This window comes from Pelmatolapia mariae, linkage group LG12 (genome assembly GCF_036321145.2).
Source record: "Pelmatolapia mariae isolate MD_Pm_ZW linkage group LG12, Pm_UMD_F_2, whole genome shotgun sequence".
Classification (NCBI taxonomy): domain Eukaryota; kingdom Metazoa; phylum Chordata; class Actinopteri; order Cichliformes; family Cichlidae; genus Pelmatolapia; species Pelmatolapia mariae.
The window spans coordinates 29066165-29087283 of record NC_086237.1 but is presented as its reverse complement, the minus strand read 5'-3'; the positions used below and the strand labels follow the sequence as shown (position 1 = coordinate 29087283).

Genomic DNA, 21119 nt, shown 5'->3' with positions numbered 1-21119 from the left:
GATGAAACTTGGCCCACAGGTACAGTAGGTGTCCAAGAGGAAAAATCTGTTGAAAGTTGGACCTCAACTACTCAGGATGATTTTTAATGAATTTTTGAATATTCAACCAGACTGTCACGATGGCTGTATTGGGCTGTCCTTTTGCAATTTGTGTGCGCGCGTGCATGTGTGATTGTTCGCCCCCACGCACAGTCTTTCCATAGGGATATAGCGAGAAAAGACTGGTGTAAAAGCGCAAGAAAATTATCGCGGCGGATAAGAAGCGGCTGGCTTGACCGCGGCTCACAAATGACGGCTCACTTGACCGCGGTGTCTAATCTACAGAGTCCATAATTACCCGAACATTATCGGTTAATATTAGCTAACTGTAGATTAAAACCATTTTATACGTTTATTGAAGTTAATGCGCTTCATTAATTAAAGTGAACTGTAATGAAAGCTAACAAAATGGAAAATATTGCCAAATGTAAATTTGTCTTAAATGTTTATCTTTGTTTTTCAAATGCTTTTTGAGGGTTAATGCCCCTTTAACTTCAGCCCCTGTCAGTTCCGAGTCGTAAGCCTCCAGCCTGACTAAGCACAGAACCATCTCTGGCACAGGAGCTGAGCCAAGCCTATGCAATGCTTATTGATCAGACTGTTGATGAGCACGTGGGCGTGGTGTCGCTTGCATCCACACGTGCAAACATTTCTTTAAAAGTGTGGGGAATTATGCTGGAGGCATTTGTTGGATGTTCACTGGGGCAGCAGAGTATCGACCGTCGCAGCTCTTTTCTGTTGTAGCTGAGCTGGAAAACGGTGCTTATCTTTACTGTCTGATACTTGAAAGCTGTTTGATCATCTCGAGGAGGTAATTATTTAAACTCTGTTTTGTTTGTTTTATTCATCATTAACAGGCTAACATGCTGCCGGACGCCTACGGGTGTGCTGTGGCGAACAGGTTCGGGAATCTTCTGGATGATGACACGGATCCTTTCGACTTGATCAACGAAGTGGAATCAGAAAAGACGAAGAAGAAAAAGAAGAAGAAGGAAGAGGAGGAGAAGAAAGCAAAGCAGAAAAAACCTGGTCAGAAGGAGTCCCAAAGGGACCGACGCCTCCCTATGGCGCTGGATGTTCAAGAGCCGGTTCCAGGTAAGTACTGCGACACACTGCACAAATCCAAGCGATTCTGGCAGCTGCTGGGGTTTCTAGACGGGGTAGTCCAGCCAAGAGTGGCCAGTTTGCCTGAGCTTTGTCAGCTGGTAAAAATGCGTGGTCAGCTAGGTGCACATGTGCGTGCTGTCAGAGGTGGTGGTTATATCCCCACTATCCTCTGTGCAGAAATCTGGGTCAAAGTGACGCTTGCCTAATTTTTATAGATAATTCCAGAGGACATTTAAGTATATAGATTCAGCTATTGGACTGAACCTAAAAATGGATTGGAAAGAGGAGAAAAGCATGTTAAATTGTTTTTTACTCCTGTAAATGTAAGCTCAGTGAGGTTTGAGAGCATAAGTCTGATACTGAGAATTGCGTTCAGAAACATAGCAATCACTTTTTGGGGAAACCTAACTTATGACTCAGTTCAGTACTTACCATCTCTCTTTCTGCCTTCAGTCCGTAGGCAGCTGCCACGTCCTGCACCTGTGTCTGAGAGTGGGGAGGGCAGAGAAGCCCAGAAGAAAGCTGCTGCTGGGCAACGTAGGGCCAACCAAGAGGAACCCCCACAGGACTTTTCAGTTTCTAGGTTTGCATTCCATGCTTAATGAAAATATCTCCTTTGTCTAACTGATGTCATATAAAAGATGACATACCCAGTCTTGATTAGTGTTTCAGTATATGATTGGTGATACTGGTCATCATTCTAACATTATTTCATACTCTTACAAGAACTTTTGTTGATTAAAAGTTCTCCTAATATTTAATGTCACCCATCAATGTCTAATTATACTATGGAAGCTTGTTTCTGCAACTATGGGGGGAAAAAAACAAAACAAAGCATTTGTTTGCCAACCAAGTTAAAATTTGAGGTTATAGCTTACCAATTCAGACTTCTGAGAAAAGAATTCTAAATTAAGAAAACGACTACATTTTAAATTGAGATGCTAACCCAAAATTTGGACTTACTGATTGCAATAAACCCCCACCCCACCCCCTCCCATGGCATAAACAAGCTTTCCTAGGAAACTGCTGTCAGCTGGGTTTGAAATGTGGATGTTGTCACATGAATAAACTGAGTTTTAATCTTCTTTTTTGGCAGGCTTTCCTATAATTCAGACTTTGATCTCAGAGGCAAAGGGGGGATCAAAGGTAGGAGAGCAGGAAGAGCTGGAGGAAATGCAAGGAACCCAGACTACTTTATTCTGAGGGGCAAGAGGGAATACGATCGTCACAATGGAACGTAAGCCTTTGTAAAAATGCCGCTTGTCCCTGATTTTCCTCTGTCTTGTAACTGTTTACTGATGATCATTTTGTCTTAATTGCAGAGGTATACCTCCTGACGATAAGAGAGGAGGAAGAGGAGCTTGGAACTGGGGCTCTGTTGAAGAAGCTGCAAGGTGAGTGAGTAGTTGATAAACATGAAAATGACAACATTTTAATTCTTGCAGCGAATAGAGGTTCTGTTTGTTCATGTCCATTTTTGTACAGTGAATTCATGGATGTGACATCTCCAATCAAATCTGAGTCTCAGATATCTGTAGAGGAAGACAGTCCGAATCAGTGAGTGAAATGCACAAATATCCTTCCTTAAATTTACATCTGTACCACCTTGACTTATTTAGAAGTGACAGCGGTCTTGTTTAGCATCTGTGCAATGAAAATAGAGGAAAATCTACAATTAAAAAAACAAAAAACCCCCAAAACACATTCGTACATCCCAACAGTGTGCTAGATAAAATGTTCTGTGACGAGCTTTAAATGATGGGGAAATTTGGGATGTCTGTATTTGGCACTCACACATGAGAATTGTCATTTGCAGGAATCGGGAATAGGAAAAATAGAAATGGCAGATGATTTACTTGTTCTAAAATTACAAAATAGAGCAACGGAGGAGGAGGGAGAGATGTTAGTCCAGGTTGCTATGGAGATGACCCTGGATGAATGGAAGGCCATGCAGGAGATGAGTCGTCCCAAAGCAGAATTTAATATCCGCAAAGCAGAAGGCAAGATTCCCTCCAAAGCCAAGGTCATCCACAAGTCAAAGCATGTGGAGGTGAGTGTGGAAGATGAACTCTGGAGGCTATATGGGTTTGTTTTTATGAACCATTTCAGCAGTTTCTCAGAGTAACTGAAAATCGTGTGTGTGTGTGTGTGTGTGTGTGTGTGTGTGTGTGTGTGTGTGTGTGTGTGTGTGTGTGTGTGTGTGTGTGTGTGTGTGTGTGTGTGTGTGTGTGTGTGTGTGTGTGTGTGTGTGTGTGTGTGTGTGTGTGTGTGTGTGTGTGTTGCAACATTACTGCAACATAGGCCACTGGCAGTTGTGGCTCCTTAGGGGCTTGTTCGTCTTACTGGCTGCTAATAAGGTTAATTTGAGATGAACTGTAACATGTGTTGACATGCCTGTGCATATTCAGGTAGTTTCTGTACTGTGCAGCAAAGCAAGCCATTAATAAATTCAACGAGACAGAATATCTATTGCTGAATAATCAAAGACTGAGTAATAATCAAAATATCTATGGATTTTTTTACTAACATCAAAAAAAAGCAAATGCTATAAAAAATAGTTTAGTTTTCTGTTCAAATAGTACTCTTGCCTTCTGTATATTTAGTGTTTGCTTCCAATTTCTAGACCATCAAGGCAAATATGGAAGATGAAGGAAACTTCCTTCGCAGGTCTGTGAATGATATCACCTCCCTCTTGGACATCAATTTCGGGAGCCTTGGACGTCCCACTCGTGGGGGCCGAGGAAGAGGAGCACGAGGTGGTCCTAGCAGGCGCCCAGAGAGTGTCAAACCAATATTGGAGAGGGTATGTCTGTATTTGGGACAACGCTGAAATGAAAATGCTCCAACCTTTCATATAGCTTTTATTGACAATTGTGCATTTGAGGTTCATTTACTTTCTGAAGGGTAAAAGGGGTACTCCTATTTGAGTGCCCAGAGCACAGTTAGCATATTGTTATATGAATAACGTGGTTTTCCCTATTAGGAGGAGGATGATCTGGCACCTAACCCAGATGACCCAGAAGACTTCCCAGCACTATCAGCAGGGATATAACTGAGGAAAACCTTATCTCCTGATGTGACACATTTATTGTGTTTTTTGTTTTTGAGGTTTTGGGTTCAATTGCACTGAATACACTGTTCAATAAATAATTATTTTGCAAGGTTAACTTTTTGTTTTGAACACATCACTGAGGATTTAAACTAATTTTTCTTGTCGGCTGGTTGACAAAAATTGACCTGATCTAGGTCTTCAAATAACTTTCACATGGGACAGTATTAAACTGCCAACCCAAACCTGGTAAATTGACTTAAAATTAAAAATTTATATTTATTTTATTTTGAAGTTCTGTGGAAGTAGAGCCAAAGAGTCAGACATGAGACTGCTCTAAACACCCAGTCTTCTTTTTGTGTAATGGAGGATATTCTTAATATGGTCTTACAGCTGAGCACAGCATCTCCACCTACCTGCTTCTCTCTCCAGCTGTTAGCAAGGGGCACCCAGTCTGGGGGTTTAAAAAAAAAAAAAAAAAAATCTGGGAACAACCATAATTGTGCTTAAAACATGTAATGGAAAGACTAAGCCAGAGACGTACTTGGGTATACATTTATTAAAAAGTATGATTCTATGTGCTTCAAGCAAATGTCTTTAGTGGATTATGAACGTGAGTTAGACCAGGCCCCGTTAGGACCACCCACTCATTTATAGGATGATCTAACAGTACAAAATTTACAAAATACAGAGTATATCAAATGTTGACATATTTACAGTTTAAGTACAGGAGCTGAAAAGCTTCACAAGTAAGACAAATCAGATATTCAACAGAGGTACAAATGCACGTTGTGTTGTGATGGAATTACTGCCAACAGACTTAACTACGTCCATGGCAAACACACAATGGAGGGCCCAAGATCAGGGACTCGGGACAAATTAAAGGCCAATTCTATCAAATATTTCCCACCATGAACCCTTATCAGAATAAGTTCTGCACAGTGCTCATTTTGGAGGAAATCTCCTGGATCCACACATTCATACAATGGTCTCATGGTTGTGGTTTGATCTGATGCTGCTACTGCATGCTTCAGTTAAGTAGAAACAACCAGGCAATGATTAAAACTAGCAGTTCAGTTCATGAGTCTGTGTTTAAAAAATATTTTAAAAAAAGAGTCCTATGGATAAAATGGCTTGTAATCATAACATTTTGAATGAAGTACATGTGGCGTTTCTGTAACGTCTCTTCCCCCCCACATCAGCTGTATAGAAGGTAATGTATCAGATTTTCCAGATCCACAGGCTCACCGCAGTAGAGGAGCTCTAGGTTTGGGTATGGAGTGACTACAAAGAAGAAGGGGGGGGGGGGGATATTTGAGTTATTTAAGGTTAAATCATTACAATACTAGAGTAAATGCAAGACAGAAAAGTGAAGAGGTAGATACCATAGCCTGGAAAACCTAATGGATTGCAAAGAGCTGCGAGCTTTACATCCCCTGGAGACGGTACGTCTGTTGCATATATGAAACGTAAAAGGAGGAAAAGAAGGGAGGTGAACATTAAAGATTGGCTCAAGAAAAGGATGCGCACATGGCTACAGAGTGGTAACAACAGGCCAAAGGCAGAGTGAGGTGCACAAAGTCTAGAGAAGCTATAGCCAGCCATACTCCCAAACAAACTGTTCTCAGAGAACATGCAGGGAAAATATTTGAATGAAGCAGCAGGGGGATTGTGCCAAGTGAAATTTAATTTGGCATCCTGATAGTGGTACATATGCACCATCAGATTTACTACATGTTAGAACTGGACAATATCCGGTTATATATAAAGGTTAGTTCATCTGAATAAAGAATCTGAGCTGGGTTGCACCTTCATCAAATTCATAAAACAATATTTATATTTATTAATAGTATTTAGTTTCTCTATGTAAACCTCATTACCCTTCTGTCATGATGAAAAAAATGCAAATTTTTCTACACTGAAAGGATCTGCAGTACCATTTTGTTTTACTTAATGCTTAAATTAACTGAATAATTAAATTCAATGAAAGTATTCACCTGTTTATAATTTATCCATTCCTTCATTAAAAAAAAATGCATTCAGATGCTTCCACTTTTACCTAAACTGTAAGATCTTAACTGTTGTTGGTGGAAACAGAATGAACCACAGTTGGGTTTTGTTTCAGTTGGTAATGCAGCCCAGCCCTAGGAACGTCATGTGATTATGGCACAACCCCTTTTTTGAAAACTGAAGTGAAACGACGTGTATGCCAAGCCTCTGGAATTTCTGCTGAATTTGCACAGGCACTAAAGATCATATCTCTTTTTGCATATTGCAATTTTTGGCTCCTGTGCAAATGCAGTCCAAATCTCCACTTGGCTTGTGAAGATCTAAGGAAGCTTGCCTGTAGATGGACCTGTCCCATGCTTAAGCTGATGGGAGAGCCTAAGTTGGTTGTGACACTGGCTGTCTGTCTATGGCTGTCACATGGTTCACAACACATTGGGTCTTTGCCACCAGCCACGACATGCAAGTTGCCTAGGGACCTGACCAGTCTGGTGTTGCACAGGGAGCTGGTAGAGAAAAGGGAAGCTGTTAATGTACTCAGCAAGGACTCATGAGTGGCTATAGCCTCTCTATTTTTGTTTTTTGTTTTTTCAGTTTCAATGGCACATAGAGGAATCAAAATACAAAGCATGTATTTTTATTACAACAGTACAATTTCATATGTAATAACTGAAGTTATAAATACAATCTATAGACTGCTTTAAACATGCATTATTTATAATGGCCAGCAGGGGGCAACTCAGTAAACACTTTCATATTGAACATGATGTTCAATATGAAATATGAACATATACATGATGTTCTATCTACAGATTATGATCCCTTCATTATCCTTGGCTCCTAAAGTCTAGTTTAAAAAAAAAAGCACTAAGACTGCTGACCTATGGGTGATGTCAAATTGTGGCTGCAGCAATCTTTTCTGTCTAGTCTATGATCCAAACTGAAACATTGTTGACCTTTGTGGATAATTTTAACTGTATAAAGTATGTAAAGTCTATCTGGGAAAGTCAGTTCAGGCAAATGAGTGTTATTTAAATTCTTCCACTGACCTTCCTCCTGTTCCATTGGCTGGAAGGGAGGTTCTGGTCCTTTTCCTGCTGTCTGACTGGTCAGATAGAGCCAATGGGCTAACACTTGTCTTACAGCTCTGAAAACTTGCCTGCAAGATGACTCCGCTGCAGAGGAGACATATTCATTAGTCTAAGCCCTGCTTTATGTCAATATGTGTATGTAGGTGTGCATTTTGTGTGTACATTGTACACTTTACCTCAGGGACTGTGATGAGGATCTGGTGTGTATCTTATTCTCCTCTTGTCTGTGAAGACAAAGTAACATAGCAGTAAAAAAATGTGAAATTTTATATGTATATGTAATGAACTACACTTCAGAGTGGATAGCAGGGGAAAGGTTTGCATGGTAATGAGAAAAAATGTTGTTTTTAATGTGACAGTTTTAGACGTGTGAACAGAATATTATTGCATTCAGCAGCCAGGTAGGATTAGTAGAGCTAAGTTAAAGCGAGGAGGTGGCACTAAAACTTAAAGAGAGTCTTGATCTGTCTTAGTCATTTCCGTCAGCAGCTCTTAATTGTCTGCCAATTTAACAGTTGGGAATAAGTCAACACAATAACCAGCAAAGCATGATGTGTAAAGGTGACGGGGTGATGGGAATGTTTATGGTACAAATCATCATGTACAAAAAATGCTGACAAGGACAAGGCAGTAGCCTTTGATGTTTCAGATTTTTAAAAACTGGCTCTGCTCATTAGCTTTGACTTTACAGTATTTGCAGAAAGAATATAGGAACAGTAAGATGATTTTGAACAAATTTCTGATTCGGGTTGGGAATTAAAAAGAGACTGGGGGCTCACTTACAGCATTCTCAGTTAGAGCTCCAGAAGGAGGGGCAGGGCAGGTTTTTGGGGGGCTGACGGGCGGTAGAACTCATTGAAATCCTAACCCGTCTATACAGAAATGCAGGATGGAAGAAGGGAAGCCATACACAATCCACCACAGGGCAAGGCTACACAGGGAGGAGAGCAGCATGGCTACCAGCCATCTGAAAGGAGGACAAATCCAACAACAAGAGCAAACGGAAAAAAAGGGGAAAAAAAGGAAGGAGAGACAAGAGACGTCTGGGCAGGACATAAAGCCTCTGATGTTGTGCTTTTCCACTGGGACTGGATTAGATGAATCACCTTTTGTAGAGCCTTTCGTCCAACAGTGCCAGACAGCAAATTTTTGTTCATCACTTGCTCTGTTGTGTAAGCAGTCAGCCATAAAGAACCCAACTAATGTAGGACGTTTAAAGTAGTTTAACTTACTTGAGGAAAAAAACCCCACAACTTTATTTTAATTAATTTCTACATATTTATAATAAATCTATGAGTGAGTTTTTTTGTATTGTAAGCTCAAAATTAATTGAAAATAAAACATGATTCTAGGAAAAAAAGAACCCCACGCAGCATTTATAGACATTAAATAGATAACAGTATCCCTGGTACTGAAATTGTAGTGATTGATATAAGCCTGCCAATGAAGGAGATGGGCTCTGTTTAACAGAAACATCTAAAAATAGTCAGATCCTACAAGAATTAAGCACCCATTTCTAAACTCTGTCCCACACTTTTAATAGAAGCTAACAGAGATGGACTCCTGCAAGAGTAAACAAAGCTCAGATGGTATGCATACACTGATCCAGTCACAAGAGCAATGGAAAAACAACAGGCAACTGACAATGATCCCAGCCCAGCATTAAGAACATGTTAGACACAAACACAGAGGCATGTGCATGCGTGCATGTACAAGGGTTTCATGCCTGTTGCCATGCGTGAAGAGGCGGAAAAGGTGAAGACGTTCTGACAGTCATCGTTCTAATCGTCCCTGGAGTTTAACATGCATATTGGTGTTGCATAATAAACCAAACAGTGGACCCAGATGGTGATGCTCAGCTGGAAATGGAGCATTAGATGTGTAGCAATGCATTCCCTGCAGCAGCATATGGCCTGTAGTGCAAGCAAATCTCCCTTCAGCCTCAACTCTCTGTTTTCGTGCAACTACCTAGCCCATAGCCCCTAGCCCATGTTTTCCTAATGCTTTATGTGATAATCAGGATCTGGAGGATTTTACTATCCAAATAATAGAATTTAAAGACACTAATTAAACTCACAAAACACTCAAAATCATAGCTTAGTCCAGTACTAAAGAACTACTGCCAATTTACACCTAAACATTAATGAATCAGCTGGCAAATTCACTACTTTACCAAACAATGAGGAATTACGTACTGCAGATGAGAACAAGGTCAAAGCTTCCCTGATTCAGACTTTATCTTGATGTGAGCCAAGTCAGTCGTGCAAGCCAAGCAATAAAACATTGAATTCAACTAATCCCGATCTTATTTAAAACCGTGATTGGTTGAATAATTGGTGCTGTTAACTTGAGAGCTTTTATTGTGACTCAGAGGATACCACAGATATGCCTTGATATCAAAGCAGAACAGCTCGGTGTGTCCATGAGGGAGATAATGAAAGGCGTGTAAATGTAATGCATCCACTAAGTGCATAACCTCTTCACACCAGTCATCAAAAGAAAAGAAAAGGAAGAGAAAAAAAAGGATAACTTCAAATCTGTCACACCATTCGCTGGCTTACCAATATTTTTTTTTTTTTTAAACAGGAAGAGGATGTCGGCTAGAAAGGAACTGACGTGCACTTACCTCCAACGTACAAAACCTCACATCCTCTCTCTGTTTTTCCTCTCCCCCACTCTTTCTCTGCCTCTCTCTGCTATCTTTTGAACGGCAGGCAACACATCGGCCACACCGTGCCCATGAGGCTGCAGCAGAACACTACCACCTGCCTGACATGGGACAACAAAAGCCAAAGCCATATGGGTACATTGGCAGAGGCCGGTCAACCATACTCTGCCATACTGACCAACCTTCCACAGCTTTGAATTATATGGACACAAATGATGTGGACTTGGGCAGAAAAACAACAATAGAGGAAATTTTAATAATCTTTTAATGATGTTGTTGTTCGGTAGAGGGTTAGGTTTTGCACTTTAGCACCCCCCACTGGCATAGAGCTGGAAGCTCACGTCATAGTTGTCCACCTACGGCTGATCTTTTCTTTTCTTTTTTTTTTCCTTCTTCTTTTTTTAAAGAATAAGAAAAGCTAATCAATATATGTTGTCTCAGCTACAAAGTTTATCTATAGAAAAGCTTTCTGTTGACTTAAATGAGTGACCTAGTTACACTGATTTCATGATAACCTAGTGACAGATAAGCTCTATATTGACTTGGCTTACATATGCTTTTGTCCAAACTGAACTTTTTTAAGCTTCTGACCAGAGAACACAGCTTACACACCATCAGCACTGTAGCAAAAGATTTTCATAGAGCTATCATCTTTAGCTTCCACATCGTTCATGCCTTTCTAAATTCAACCCACAAAACAGTTATTCCTGGAAAAGTGTATCTCAGATAACTAAAATCCAACCCTCCAAACAACTGTGTCACTTTGTGCCTAAGTATCTGGGCTACCACTTTCTCATCTTATTGTTTATCCTCACTGATTACACATGATAATAGGATGACTTTATTATACTCGATCCGTATGAGATGACATTTGAAAAAAGAAAAATGGTTATTAAAATAATGCAGATATTCCAAATGGTTTAAAGTACAGTATTAGGATGAAATTGTATGGCATGGTTAAATGAGGGCAGCCCTGCCAAATCCTCAAACCCGACTCCCAAAGCGGACTACCTGGAAGAAGTTACTGAGGAAGACAGAAAGCTTACCCAACGAAATGATAAATGTAACCAAATAAATCCTACATGATCACTTCCTGGTCATCTTTTTTTTCAAAGCATGAGGTACTTATGCTTTGAAAAACACTACTGTATACATGTAATGATCCAAGGGACTGATTCGCTCATTTTACTGTACTACAGCACAATGGTGTGATGCATGATGAGGCTTGCAGGCTGCCTGGATACTTACGATAGTGAACCCGAGGATGATCTGGCCTGCCTCTTGCTCTTAAGAGCTCGTAATTTATCACCCTGTGTAAGGCCATTTCTCTCCTCTTCATCATTGTACTGCAAAAAAAGAGAAAAACAATGAGCAGAATGAATTATTAGAATGAAAGACTTAAGACTTTAGTTTCAAACTCACCATTTCCATCTCTTCTTTCTTGGATCCTCTGTTCTTGTTGCTCCCATTGATGGTTATGTCATCCACTCCAGATAGGATCCTGGTTACAGCCATCTTACCATTCTCACGTTCATTCAGCATCTTCTCGCGGAAAACATCTCCTTCTGCCCACAGACTGTTCTGCTTCCTGATACACAAACCACACAATGATTTTCTTGCCAAACCAAAAATCACATGACTTTAAGATTTTTCATCATCTAATCATTTGTTGCCTGAAACAGTGTTGTTTCAAACCACAGCTATAAAACTTAAACTGTGGTTAATTTATCTAGTTTAATCTCAGATATGTATCAATACAAAATACTTTTAAAGTATTTAAAGATTTTTTAAAATGTGACATTTTGAAAGTCCTGCTCTAGTGAACACCTACTCTTCAACAAAGTTCTGCTGAGGTCCAATGATGGACCCTGGTCGGCAGATCCGTATCCAAGCGATGGCCTCTGCTGCAGTTAGGCGGTAATGTTTCATCATATAGCAGGCAATCAGAGTACCAGTCCTTCCTAGCCCAGCTAAAACAAAAGAAAAGTAGTGTGGCATGAAATTGTGCCGTAAACAGGAAACTGAGCGAGGTTTATGTAGCTACAAGTGCGTCTTGCACCAAAAAACCTACCTTTACAGTGGACTGCAATGGCTCCTTCAGCGTTCTCACAGATGTTGAGAAACGTCCTAACAATAGAATCATTCGGTGTGCTTCCATCCACAAAGAAGAGGTCCTGATGTTCAAACCCAGAGTCTGTAAAACGTCGGGCATCATACATCTTCTTGTTGAGTCTGATGATGGTAGTGATGTTGTGCTTCCTGAAGTATGGGATGTAGGCCTCAGGAGCGTGCAAAGGGTACCCTAAAATAAGAAAGGAAAACATTCTTGTGAGTTCAGGATGTGTTAAAATGTGGTGAGACATAGTTCTGTAATGTACTTTAATTACCATTCTCTATTTTGCTTTTTGGATGCGGCCCACTGAATGCAAGGAACTTTCCTGGAATGATCCAGTTCAAGTCTCCATTTTCTGCTCTCTCATAGTGCTCATATTCTTCCACATCAAAGTTAGAGAAGTCGAGCCAGCCATACTGCAAAGCCTAGTGGAGCGTTGAATTGAAAGTAATTTTGTTAGGGTGTGTTAATACAACAAAGAAAAGGAATTCATTCTTTAAATGACATACTTTGTGCACACCACGAAGACAGTCTAGGATGTTCAGATTGTACATGCAGGTTCCAAATGAAGCATCTCTGTAAAACATAAAACATATTTAAAGTTCTGCACAACATACATGGGATTTCATATTAATTTAAACACTGAATATGATATCACTTCTTCTTATTCTGAACTTTTTCTCTCTTTCTCTCTCAAAAAGCACATGTGACACCTCCTCTTAAAGGTCCTTGTCATAAATCTGATGAGCCACAGTAGCATTGTGCTTTAATCTTGTGTTGTAGTTGGGGCTAAACAGTGCTCCAATATTTAATTTGCTGTGCAATTTCATTGAGGTATGTTAAAGTGGACCTATTATGATTTCAAATTTTCTGTTAAACACATGTTGTTACAATGGTGGATGCTTATATTAAACAATGTCTCTGAATTTAGGCTTCTGACTGCTCTATAACCTTGGTTTCCAATATGTTTTACTTCTTTTTGGATAGTTATAATAATATGATAACGTGCTTTTGAGGGAAGCCAATCAGAAGAAATTTAGCTCAAAGTCAGAGGAGCTAAAATTTTTTACAAGCTTGCACCAATGTCCACTATTTATAACTAAGTGTTATTTTAATTTGTGAATTGTGCAGAGAAACTCTAGTAGAGTCCAGTAAGAGAAACCTGGAACTGGAAATTTAGCTTAATAGGTCCCCTTTAAGAAAAAACAGTAACTAGAATAGCAGTTAATCTATTATCATTTTCCTTTAATCGGTATAGTTTAACCGCCCACCTCCCACCCAGCTCCTCTTATCACTTAACAGTCTCCTTGATTAATGATAATCAGAATCAGTATTGGCCCTGACAAAAACAAAGAGGCTGAAACCAGAAATGAGTTAACTTATACTTTCCGTCAGAGACACTTGAAAATCAAATTAAAATGTGAATGGCAGTTAAAACTGTTATTATTAAATTAGACTTAGTAAAAATTGTGTTGGTGAATTGTTACCTGAATGGAATATATGATGAATTTCTTGACACCAGCAGACTGTAGGCCTCTTCTGGCAACATATTTAAATGCATTACCTATAAATACAAATGTGCAATCAGCAAATGCCATATGTATTACATGCTAATATAATTTCTGTTACATTAGGCACAGCACAAGTCCATAAGTTATTTGTAATACACATGTTTGCAAACAACTTACTGCATATGAGCCTATTAGATAGGCAGCATTGGCTTGCTTCTTCTGATCTCCACATGTATAAAATATGATCTTCTTCCTTGAGAGTGTAATGGACTGCACAAATACATTAACAACATGAAATTACAGGTGATTCTTTATTTATTTGATTGACAAAAAAAATGATTACCTGTATAACTGAAAAGTTATTCATTAGGTCTACCAAGGATCAACAAGCAAAGATATCTTAAATTGAAAAGGCTGGACAACCATCAATAAATCAATCATGCACTGGAGCTCAGCTGCCCCAGTCTGTGATCAGCGCCTTTTCAAGCTCACATGCAAATACACATAAACTGTCTCAGCACAAAGCAATAACGCAAACATGTTTGCATTATTAGGTACATAGATTAAACAATAAAACAGCTGACTGTATTACATAAAAGCCCAAACACTACTTTACTTTGTTTACCTACTGTAGGTATAAAGAGCTATTGATTGAACCCCCCCCCCCTCTTACAGGAACTGCAAATTAAGAGCATCAGTTTACTTTACCTTGAGCTTCTTTGTCAGCTTGCAGCAGAAGCGATAAAACATGGCCAGGTTAAGGGGACCAAAGTCCGCATAGAAGCTAAGAGAGGGAGAGAGAGAAAGCAGAGAACAAAGAGTGTGTCAGTGGCTATTTATGCAGCCAGCTATCATCTCTAGGGAAGTTTCACTAGACAGAATCGGCTACCCAAGATTCACACTGTAAAAACACTGACAGAGTAAAGGCTATATTTAGAAACATTATGGGTCAATCAGAACAGGACAAAAAGCTGCAAACACCAGGTCTTTTTGTAACACTGGCATAAACTTTAAAAGGTCAGTCCTGTCCCGTCCTGTCCTAGTGAGCCATCCTTTAAAAGCCCTGATGTTGCTAAGGTAGCAAGTAGTGGAACCTCTTCCACTGGCTTTGAAGTTGAATATCTTTTGCAATGCACCATGACATTGCGTAACATCACAGTAAGGGGCAAGTTATGTACACATCTACTCACACAAACCCTACTGTTAAAGATCAGCATTTGATAACATGAGGTGTGCCTATTTTATGGCACTCAGACAAAAAGGAGAGAAAGAAAGAAAGGGCAAGGGGACACACACGATATGGAAACTAGTAATCCAAGTAAATGGTGAGTGTGACTACTCACTTCTCATATGCCAGTTCTTCATCGATGCAGAAACAGTGTCTTTCAGCTGTGCTCTTGATCTTTTGCTGAAGTATGGCAAAATACAGTTGATCTGGAGGAACACGACAGGGGAAGAGGGAGGGGACAAATTTAAAATAAAGGCAGTTACTTGTTTTTTTGTCATGTAAACACATGCATGCTTCTGATTATTCAAAAAAAAAAAAAAACCTCTCTTCGTCTAATACTTCTTAAAAGTATTTTTCTCGCGACTTACCTTTGATGAACTCAATGCACACTGACGAAACATCGTCCGCGGTCATCTTGCAAACTGTTTTGAACATGACGTTTTTATACAGAAACACACGGGGTGACTTTCTTCACTGAGACTTTCGCATGCTAAGTAAAAAAAATAAAACGCGAATAGTTAAGTTTAAAGTGGTAAAATGTAAATTTAAAATGGATAAGGAAGGTTTCTTTAGTCTTTTAAAGGGGAGAAAGTCACTTGCTGAAGAGGGAAGGACGGAGAGTTTCGTGTCTAAGTGCGTACTCTGCTAAAAAAGATCTATGCGCGACCCCTCCCCTGAGGCGGTTCTCGGAACGCTATTGGCTGCAAGAGATGCAGAGGACTACGTGATTGGTAGACAAACGCGTACGTCAAGCTCTGCCCCGCCTAGTTCAGTTTAAAGTTCTTGATATTAGGCACACGATAGGCCCTGGGATCGTTGCCCAAGCGGTTGCTAGGACGATCTCTTAGCCAGTCAGATTTGTGATTTCTACTTCGACGAACCTCCCCTCTTTCAGCTCACCGAGGATGTGGAAACCAGGAAACGCCATAAAGATATGAAAATAAAACATAAATGGAACTGACAGTGGGTTGACTGTGATATTTATGACATTGATACAGCAAACCACCTCTAAGTATGCACTCGCACCTCACACCGACTTCATAAAACAAAAAGGTGCAGCTCTGCCGCAATTCCCTGCTCTGAAATTAAATACCCGAGTAAAACTGCTCATTGTTGGAGGTTTCATGTGCACGGGGCTAAGGTAAATCGAGGCAAAACCCGCTGTATTAACATTAAAGGGACAGACGGTGTCGCCATGCGAGGACAAAAGCAGGGGAAAAAATCAAAGACGTTCACACACAATGGTCAATGCACGACATTTTTGGGGGGGTTTCGCCTGCTGTGCGCGCTTTCGTGCATTTGCCAACTGTGCGCAAAGTTGACCGGGTGCATTCTGCAGACCCCCTTACCTGTTATCTCAATGTAAATATCAGAGTTTGACTCCGCCTCTGAGCTGCTGTGAGCTGCACAGCGCTTTTTCCTCGACTCGGCTCTTCTCCTTTCGCTCTTGCGCTTCATTTTTTCTCCTCAGGGCTGCTGGACATTCCCGTGCAGCAGCGACAGACACCCCTGCGCTTCGCAGTGCGGCGGCTTGTCCTCGTGTTGTTGACGCGCTAATATGTCATGTCTCGCCCCTGATGGTCTGCCTGTGTCTGCGTGCTTCCAGTTACCCGTTCCAACCTCTCCGGTGGTGGTGACGTCTGTGAACAGGGGCAGGTTTCTGCTTTCTGAATCCCCTGCAAGTGACGTATCGGGATTAGATGTCCAGTGCCCACCCTTCACTGTTCAGCTGCAGCAGCTGGTGCTGTACCAATAGATAACATATTGGAAATGTAGTCCTTGATGCCAGAGTTTTTCCCATTTGAATGCAACCGTGCTCTGGCCTTGCACTGTAGAACATATATGGCAGCCAATGAATAACAATAAAAAATGTCTTTATTTACAATATAATAAACTTTGCAGATTGCAATGGGAATGTGACAAGGTAGTAAAATCAGTGCAACAGCTGCTATTCAGTCTTATCACTACAAAACAGGCACATAATTATACCACAAAACACACTGGAATATAAGGGTTTACTGCTGTTTCAGACCACAGACTGAAAACAGAGAAAATCCTCCTGCATCAAGAACAACCATCATCAGTTCTTGACATGTGATTGGAGACACTGGACAATGCCAGTAGTGCATTTTTTTTAATGAAACTGTACTATTTGCAAGGCCAGTGATTCTAACCTCTCCCAAGTTTTTGGCAATTTGGTCAGTTCAGTGTCTAGCCTTGAAATAAATAACAGACTTGGGAATGCTGGGACTGAAATATTTGTTACGGATAAAACTCTTCTTGCTGCAATTTGTCTATCCACAACAGTAATGTAACTTAACAGTAGACGACTGGGGAAAAAAATCAATGTAATGATGAATCCAAGTTAGAGATTTCTGTCTGTAACATAATGGTGCATTTAAGAAGACAAACAGAACATAAATATTCAGTTCTGGGAGGGTTGTCTATAGAGTTGGACAAAGAGAATGACAAATTAGACGTGTTGTCTTATTTGTCAAAGTTTTGCAAGAACTACTTGAAAACTATATAAGACTACGAATAAAGAGTGCTGGCTGACATAGACTTTTTCCTCCACAGTGATTGGACCTCAGCCCTGCTGAACATTTAAAGGGGACACTGCAAAGGCCAAGCATTCACTGATTTCTCAAGAAGATATTTGGAACACTTTCAGATCGTGCCAGGAAAACATGCCTTATCGGTTTCTGTACAAACTTGCCGCATGCACTTTCAGTTTGAGTGTTGTTATTAAAGCCAAGACAGTTGAGGGAAGAGGAGAGAGGGGTGTGTTAAGCTGATAAAGTCATTGTAATATACTATTTGTCAATCAAGTTGAATTCAAATGCAAAACAGAAGCAACAGAAACTCATTTAGTCGTCTTAGAGTTTGGAGCTGATTGTATATACACTCCATGTGTGATTACAGCAGTGACGTGGGATGAAACACACTTTCAGGCAGGCACCTAACTAGATGTGAATGATTTTCGGCTTATCGCTGAAGTCAATCGTTTGCTGAGCTCCTGCAAGCTGAAGGAGCCAGTTGATGGGCATGTGGTCCAGGCGGTTCATGTCAAGATGGGAAAAATGGACTTTGGAGCCTGCAGAGAGGGAGAAAACAGTGAATGTGAGGAAAAAAGATATAAGATATAATGCAGTGGCAACATTAACACATAACATTATATATAGAGAGAGACCAACTTACCAGGTCCTGCAATGATGGCTCCACCTTGTTGATGTAGGTCACCCTGAAAATCAAAGGCAGGACTAGTCATGGCTCTCCATATAGTCTTGATTTGGCCCATAAAAACGCCAGACTTCACATGGGGACTAGGCTGTGCTGAGTTCACAAACACAGATACAAAGACAAAGTTTCATTATCATCTCAAAATAAGCTTACTTATACACTCCAATAGTGTTTTTGCATACCAGAGTCTGTGAATGTCTCCACTCTCTTCATCCCCAGCTTTTGGTAAATGCGCCTCTCTGGGTCCACATATATTTCATAAGGATACTCCGTGAGCAAGCAGAACGACTACATGACAGAACAAGAAGAAAGAGTACATTCGTCTGGAAAACTATAGTGCCTGCTGTGATATTTATATACACTCATCAGACACTGTAATAAGTACACCTTGCAAGAGTTAGACCTTAATTCTTTGTGGCATACATTCAACAGAGATTTTGGTTCATATTGAATTGATAGCATCACACAGTTGGTGCAGCTTTGATGGCTGCACATCCATCATGCCAAAGACATTCTACTGGATTGCAGTAGTGGAAATTCTTATATAGTGAATAGTGAATTCTTTCTCTTGTTCCTTGAACTAGTTTTGATTATCTGAGCTTTTTGATGTGTTAACCTGCTGGAAATAGTCATCAGAAGATGCGAATACTGTAGTCAGAAAGGGATGGACGTGGTCAAGATCAATACTCGGGAAGGTTGCGGAGTTTAAATCACACTCAATTGGTTCCAAGTGGCTCAAGGTGCACCAAGAAAATATGCCCTCCACCATTATACCACCAGCAGCCTGAACAGTTCAGAATCAATCCACGCTTTCATTCTTTTTTTTACTTCAGATCCTATCATCTGAATGTTGAAGTAGAATTGGAGACTCATGAGACCAGAAAGAATTTTTCCAAACCTCTATTGTCCAATTTTTTGGAGCCTGTGCAAACTGCAGCCTCAGTTTCCTGTACTTAGCTGACAGGAGTGGCTCTAGGTGTGGACTTTTGCATATTTTGGTTGTAACAAGTGGTTATTTCAGTTACTCGTGCCTTCTTATCAGCTCGAAGCAGTCTGGACATTCTCCTCTTACTTTTCACACAGACAACTGGTGCTCACTGGATATTTTCCCCTTTTTTTTCGACCATTCTCTGTAAACCTTAGAGATGGCACTGTGGCAGAATTCCAATAGAGCGGCCACATGTCAAAACCAGACTCAATTAAATCACCTTTCTTCAAAACTTCAGCGAGTTGTTTTGACCATGTCTGCATGCATAAATGCACTGAGCTGCTGCCATGTGGTTGGTTGATCAGATATTTGCTTTAACAAGCAGCTGAACAAGTGTCCAGTGAGTGTATATATAACAAAATAATTACCTTTATGTGATGATAAGCGGACTGACCTATCACGACCAGTCTAATTTCAGCATCCTGCAACAACACACATGGAATTTTGGATTTGTCATGATCAATTATTTATGTTAATACTCATTAGACCTCCTATTGCTAGAACTGAGCACCTTTGCTGCCAGTGTTGCAGCTGTGCTCTTTGTTTTGACAGCCTCGAGTGCACTGGTCCTTACTAAACAGGACTTACCTCCAGTACTTCTCTGGGTATTTTTCCCAAATCATCAACATACTCTTTACAGCTGTAGCACAAGAAATTCTGCAGGGACACATATTACATAACATGTTAAAAGTCTGTAGTGATGAGAGATATCACTGCATTTAAAAATTCACATCTTGCGCCTATATAACATTTATCCCTCTGTCTTCACCTATGGAGAACGATCTCTTCATTCGTCCATTTCCAACATAGCACAGGAAATTCTTGGAGCATCTGGCCAGCTACACTTAGGCTCATCTGGTACCTACTTTGAAGCCTATCAAGACCCATTTAAAAACGCAACTTAAGGTAGGGTGCTTATGCGAACCCATAACTCATCAGCAAAGTTAAGCCAAATGAAGTTTTCCCTACCCGCACAAAAATTATGACCGATTTCCTGTCTTGGTATAGGGTCTTGAACGGAATAGAAACTCCATGCCGGTCGTAAATTAAACAGTCTTCGACGTCTCTGAGATTAATATCCACAAAACAGGTCACATTTTCCTGGCTTCCTTTAGTTACTTGTCGAGTTATTGGTGAAACTACTTCAGCCATTTTTTTCTCAGAGGATCCAGAATTCGCAGTGTTGCTATTTTGGGAGTTGCAATTCAGCCTGGAGGAGCTGGTGCCTGGAAAATTCACGCCCATATGCTCTCTCTCTCTCTCTCTCTCTAGGAGAACGAAGAGAGACGGCGAACACATATTCATTGGTTAAGCATTGGTTAATATTATCTTAATCTCCGGATTTAGTTGTATAAATAAGGCAAGACAAAACAGTCAGTGCGTCAGTGCGTCAGTGCGCACGCTGTGACTTCACAATAACAGTCAGGCAGCATTTATTTATATATATTTCAGCTCAGTGAACAACATTGCCATGGGAATTTACAATGAAGGACAGTTTGAACTGTACATCCAGATTATTATATCTCTCTCTATATATATTAAATATATATAGAGTAGACGTACTGTACTGTTCGGTACTGTAGATAATTACATGTGCTATGTATATTGTCGTTAACAGTCTCTCATCTTGTGTTATGTTTATAAATTATAATTTTATGCCCTGATTCTCTCTCCCCAAAGTGTTTTTTTTCTGAGCTCCTCGCAAGACCAAGTTGGCTGCAATATACTGTAGTTACTGCGGAAAACCCAGTTAAGTTACGTACAACTGTACATTTTATCCTATTTGTGACTTTTAAGTTTTACATTTCATACTTTAGTCTAATACTGCTTGGTGGTCTAGACTTGATGTGTTTAATGCATGAAACGTTTGGGATACAAACATTGAGTTACATGAATATTGAAATAAACGCCTGTAACTTTTGAGTAACTTATTTTGGCAGTATGTGTATATTTTATGCTTTTTTTAAATGTTGGATTCATTATTTTAAATTCGCATAATATACAGCGTGTGTAGACACTTGGCAGCTTCAGTACAACCAAACCTACAGGTGGAGCTACTTCATTTACAATATCAACTA

General features: G+C 40.2%; 3 protein-coding genes across 12 annotated transcripts; 1 reads left to right on the top strand and 2 right to left on the bottom strand.

Annotated features, from left to right (window-relative positions):
- Positions 1-608: 608 nt before the first annotated feature.
- LOC134638607 (intracellular hyaluronan-binding protein 4-like) lies at positions 609-11203 on the top strand. 2 transcript variants are annotated; one of them, XM_063489350.1, is made up of 9 exons: positions 609-798; positions 897-1134; positions 1600-1729; positions 2243-2383; positions 2469-2540; positions 2632-2703; positions 3025-3196; positions 3770-3949; positions 10008-11203. In XM_063489350.1, exons 2-9 carry the CDS (start codon positions 903-905, stop codon positions 10227-10229), a joined length of 1221 nt encoding a protein of 406 aa, XP_063345420.1. In that variant the 5' UTR covers positions 609-798; positions 897-902; the 3' UTR covers positions 10230-11203. The 2 variants fall into 2 exon arrangements, with proteins under 2 accessions (XP_063345420.1, XP_063345421.1); XM_063489351.1 differs by lacking the exon at positions 10008-11203 and adding an exon at positions 4130-4303.
- cdc14b (cell division cycle 14B) lies at positions 4745-16494 on the bottom strand. Of its 7 annotated transcripts, none has more exons than XM_063489343.1 (16): positions 16163-16493; positions 14929-15019; positions 14294-14369; positions 13763-13855; positions 13562-13638; positions 12584-12650; positions 12349-12499; positions 12033-12263; positions 11793-11931; positions 11384-11549; positions 11210-11307; positions 7470-7517; positions 7252-7377; positions 6540-6708; positions 5581-5646; positions 4745-5479 (listed from the first exon to the last, which is right to left on the bottom strand). In XM_063489343.1, exons 1-15 carry the CDS (start codon positions 16269-16271, stop codon positions 5623-5625), a joined length of 1665 nt encoding a protein of 554 aa, XP_063345413.1. In that variant the 5' UTR covers positions 16272-16493; the 3' UTR covers positions 4745-5479; positions 5581-5622. The 7 variants fall into 7 exon arrangements, 6 of the variants coding, with proteins under 6 accessions (XP_063345413.1, XP_063345415.1, XP_063345418.1 ...); XM_063489345.1 differs by lacking the exon at positions 16163-16493 and adding an exon at positions 15182-15481; XM_063489348.1 differs by lacking the exon at positions 7252-7377 and having other exon boundaries at positions 16163-16494.
- A 196-nt stretch (positions 16495-16690) lies between these two features.
- prxl2c (peroxiredoxin like 2C) lies at positions 16691-20369 on the bottom strand. 3 transcript variants are annotated; one of them, XM_063489894.1, is made up of 6 exons: positions 20011-20369; positions 19630-19698; positions 19410-19463; positions 18236-18341; positions 18012-18146; positions 16691-17907 (listed from the first exon to the last, which is right to left on the bottom strand). In XM_063489894.1, exons 1-6 carry the CDS (start codon positions 20344-20346, stop codon positions 17777-17779), a joined length of 831 nt encoding a protein of 276 aa, XP_063345964.1. In that variant the 5' UTR covers positions 20347-20369; the 3' UTR covers positions 16691-17776. The 3 variants fall into 3 exon arrangements, with proteins under 3 accessions (XP_063345964.1, XP_063345965.1, XP_063345966.1); XM_063489895.1 differs by lacking the exon at positions 19410-19463; XM_063489896.1 differs by lacking the exons at positions 19410-19463; positions 19630-19698.
- Between the last annotated feature and the right edge of the window lie 750 nt (positions 20370-21119).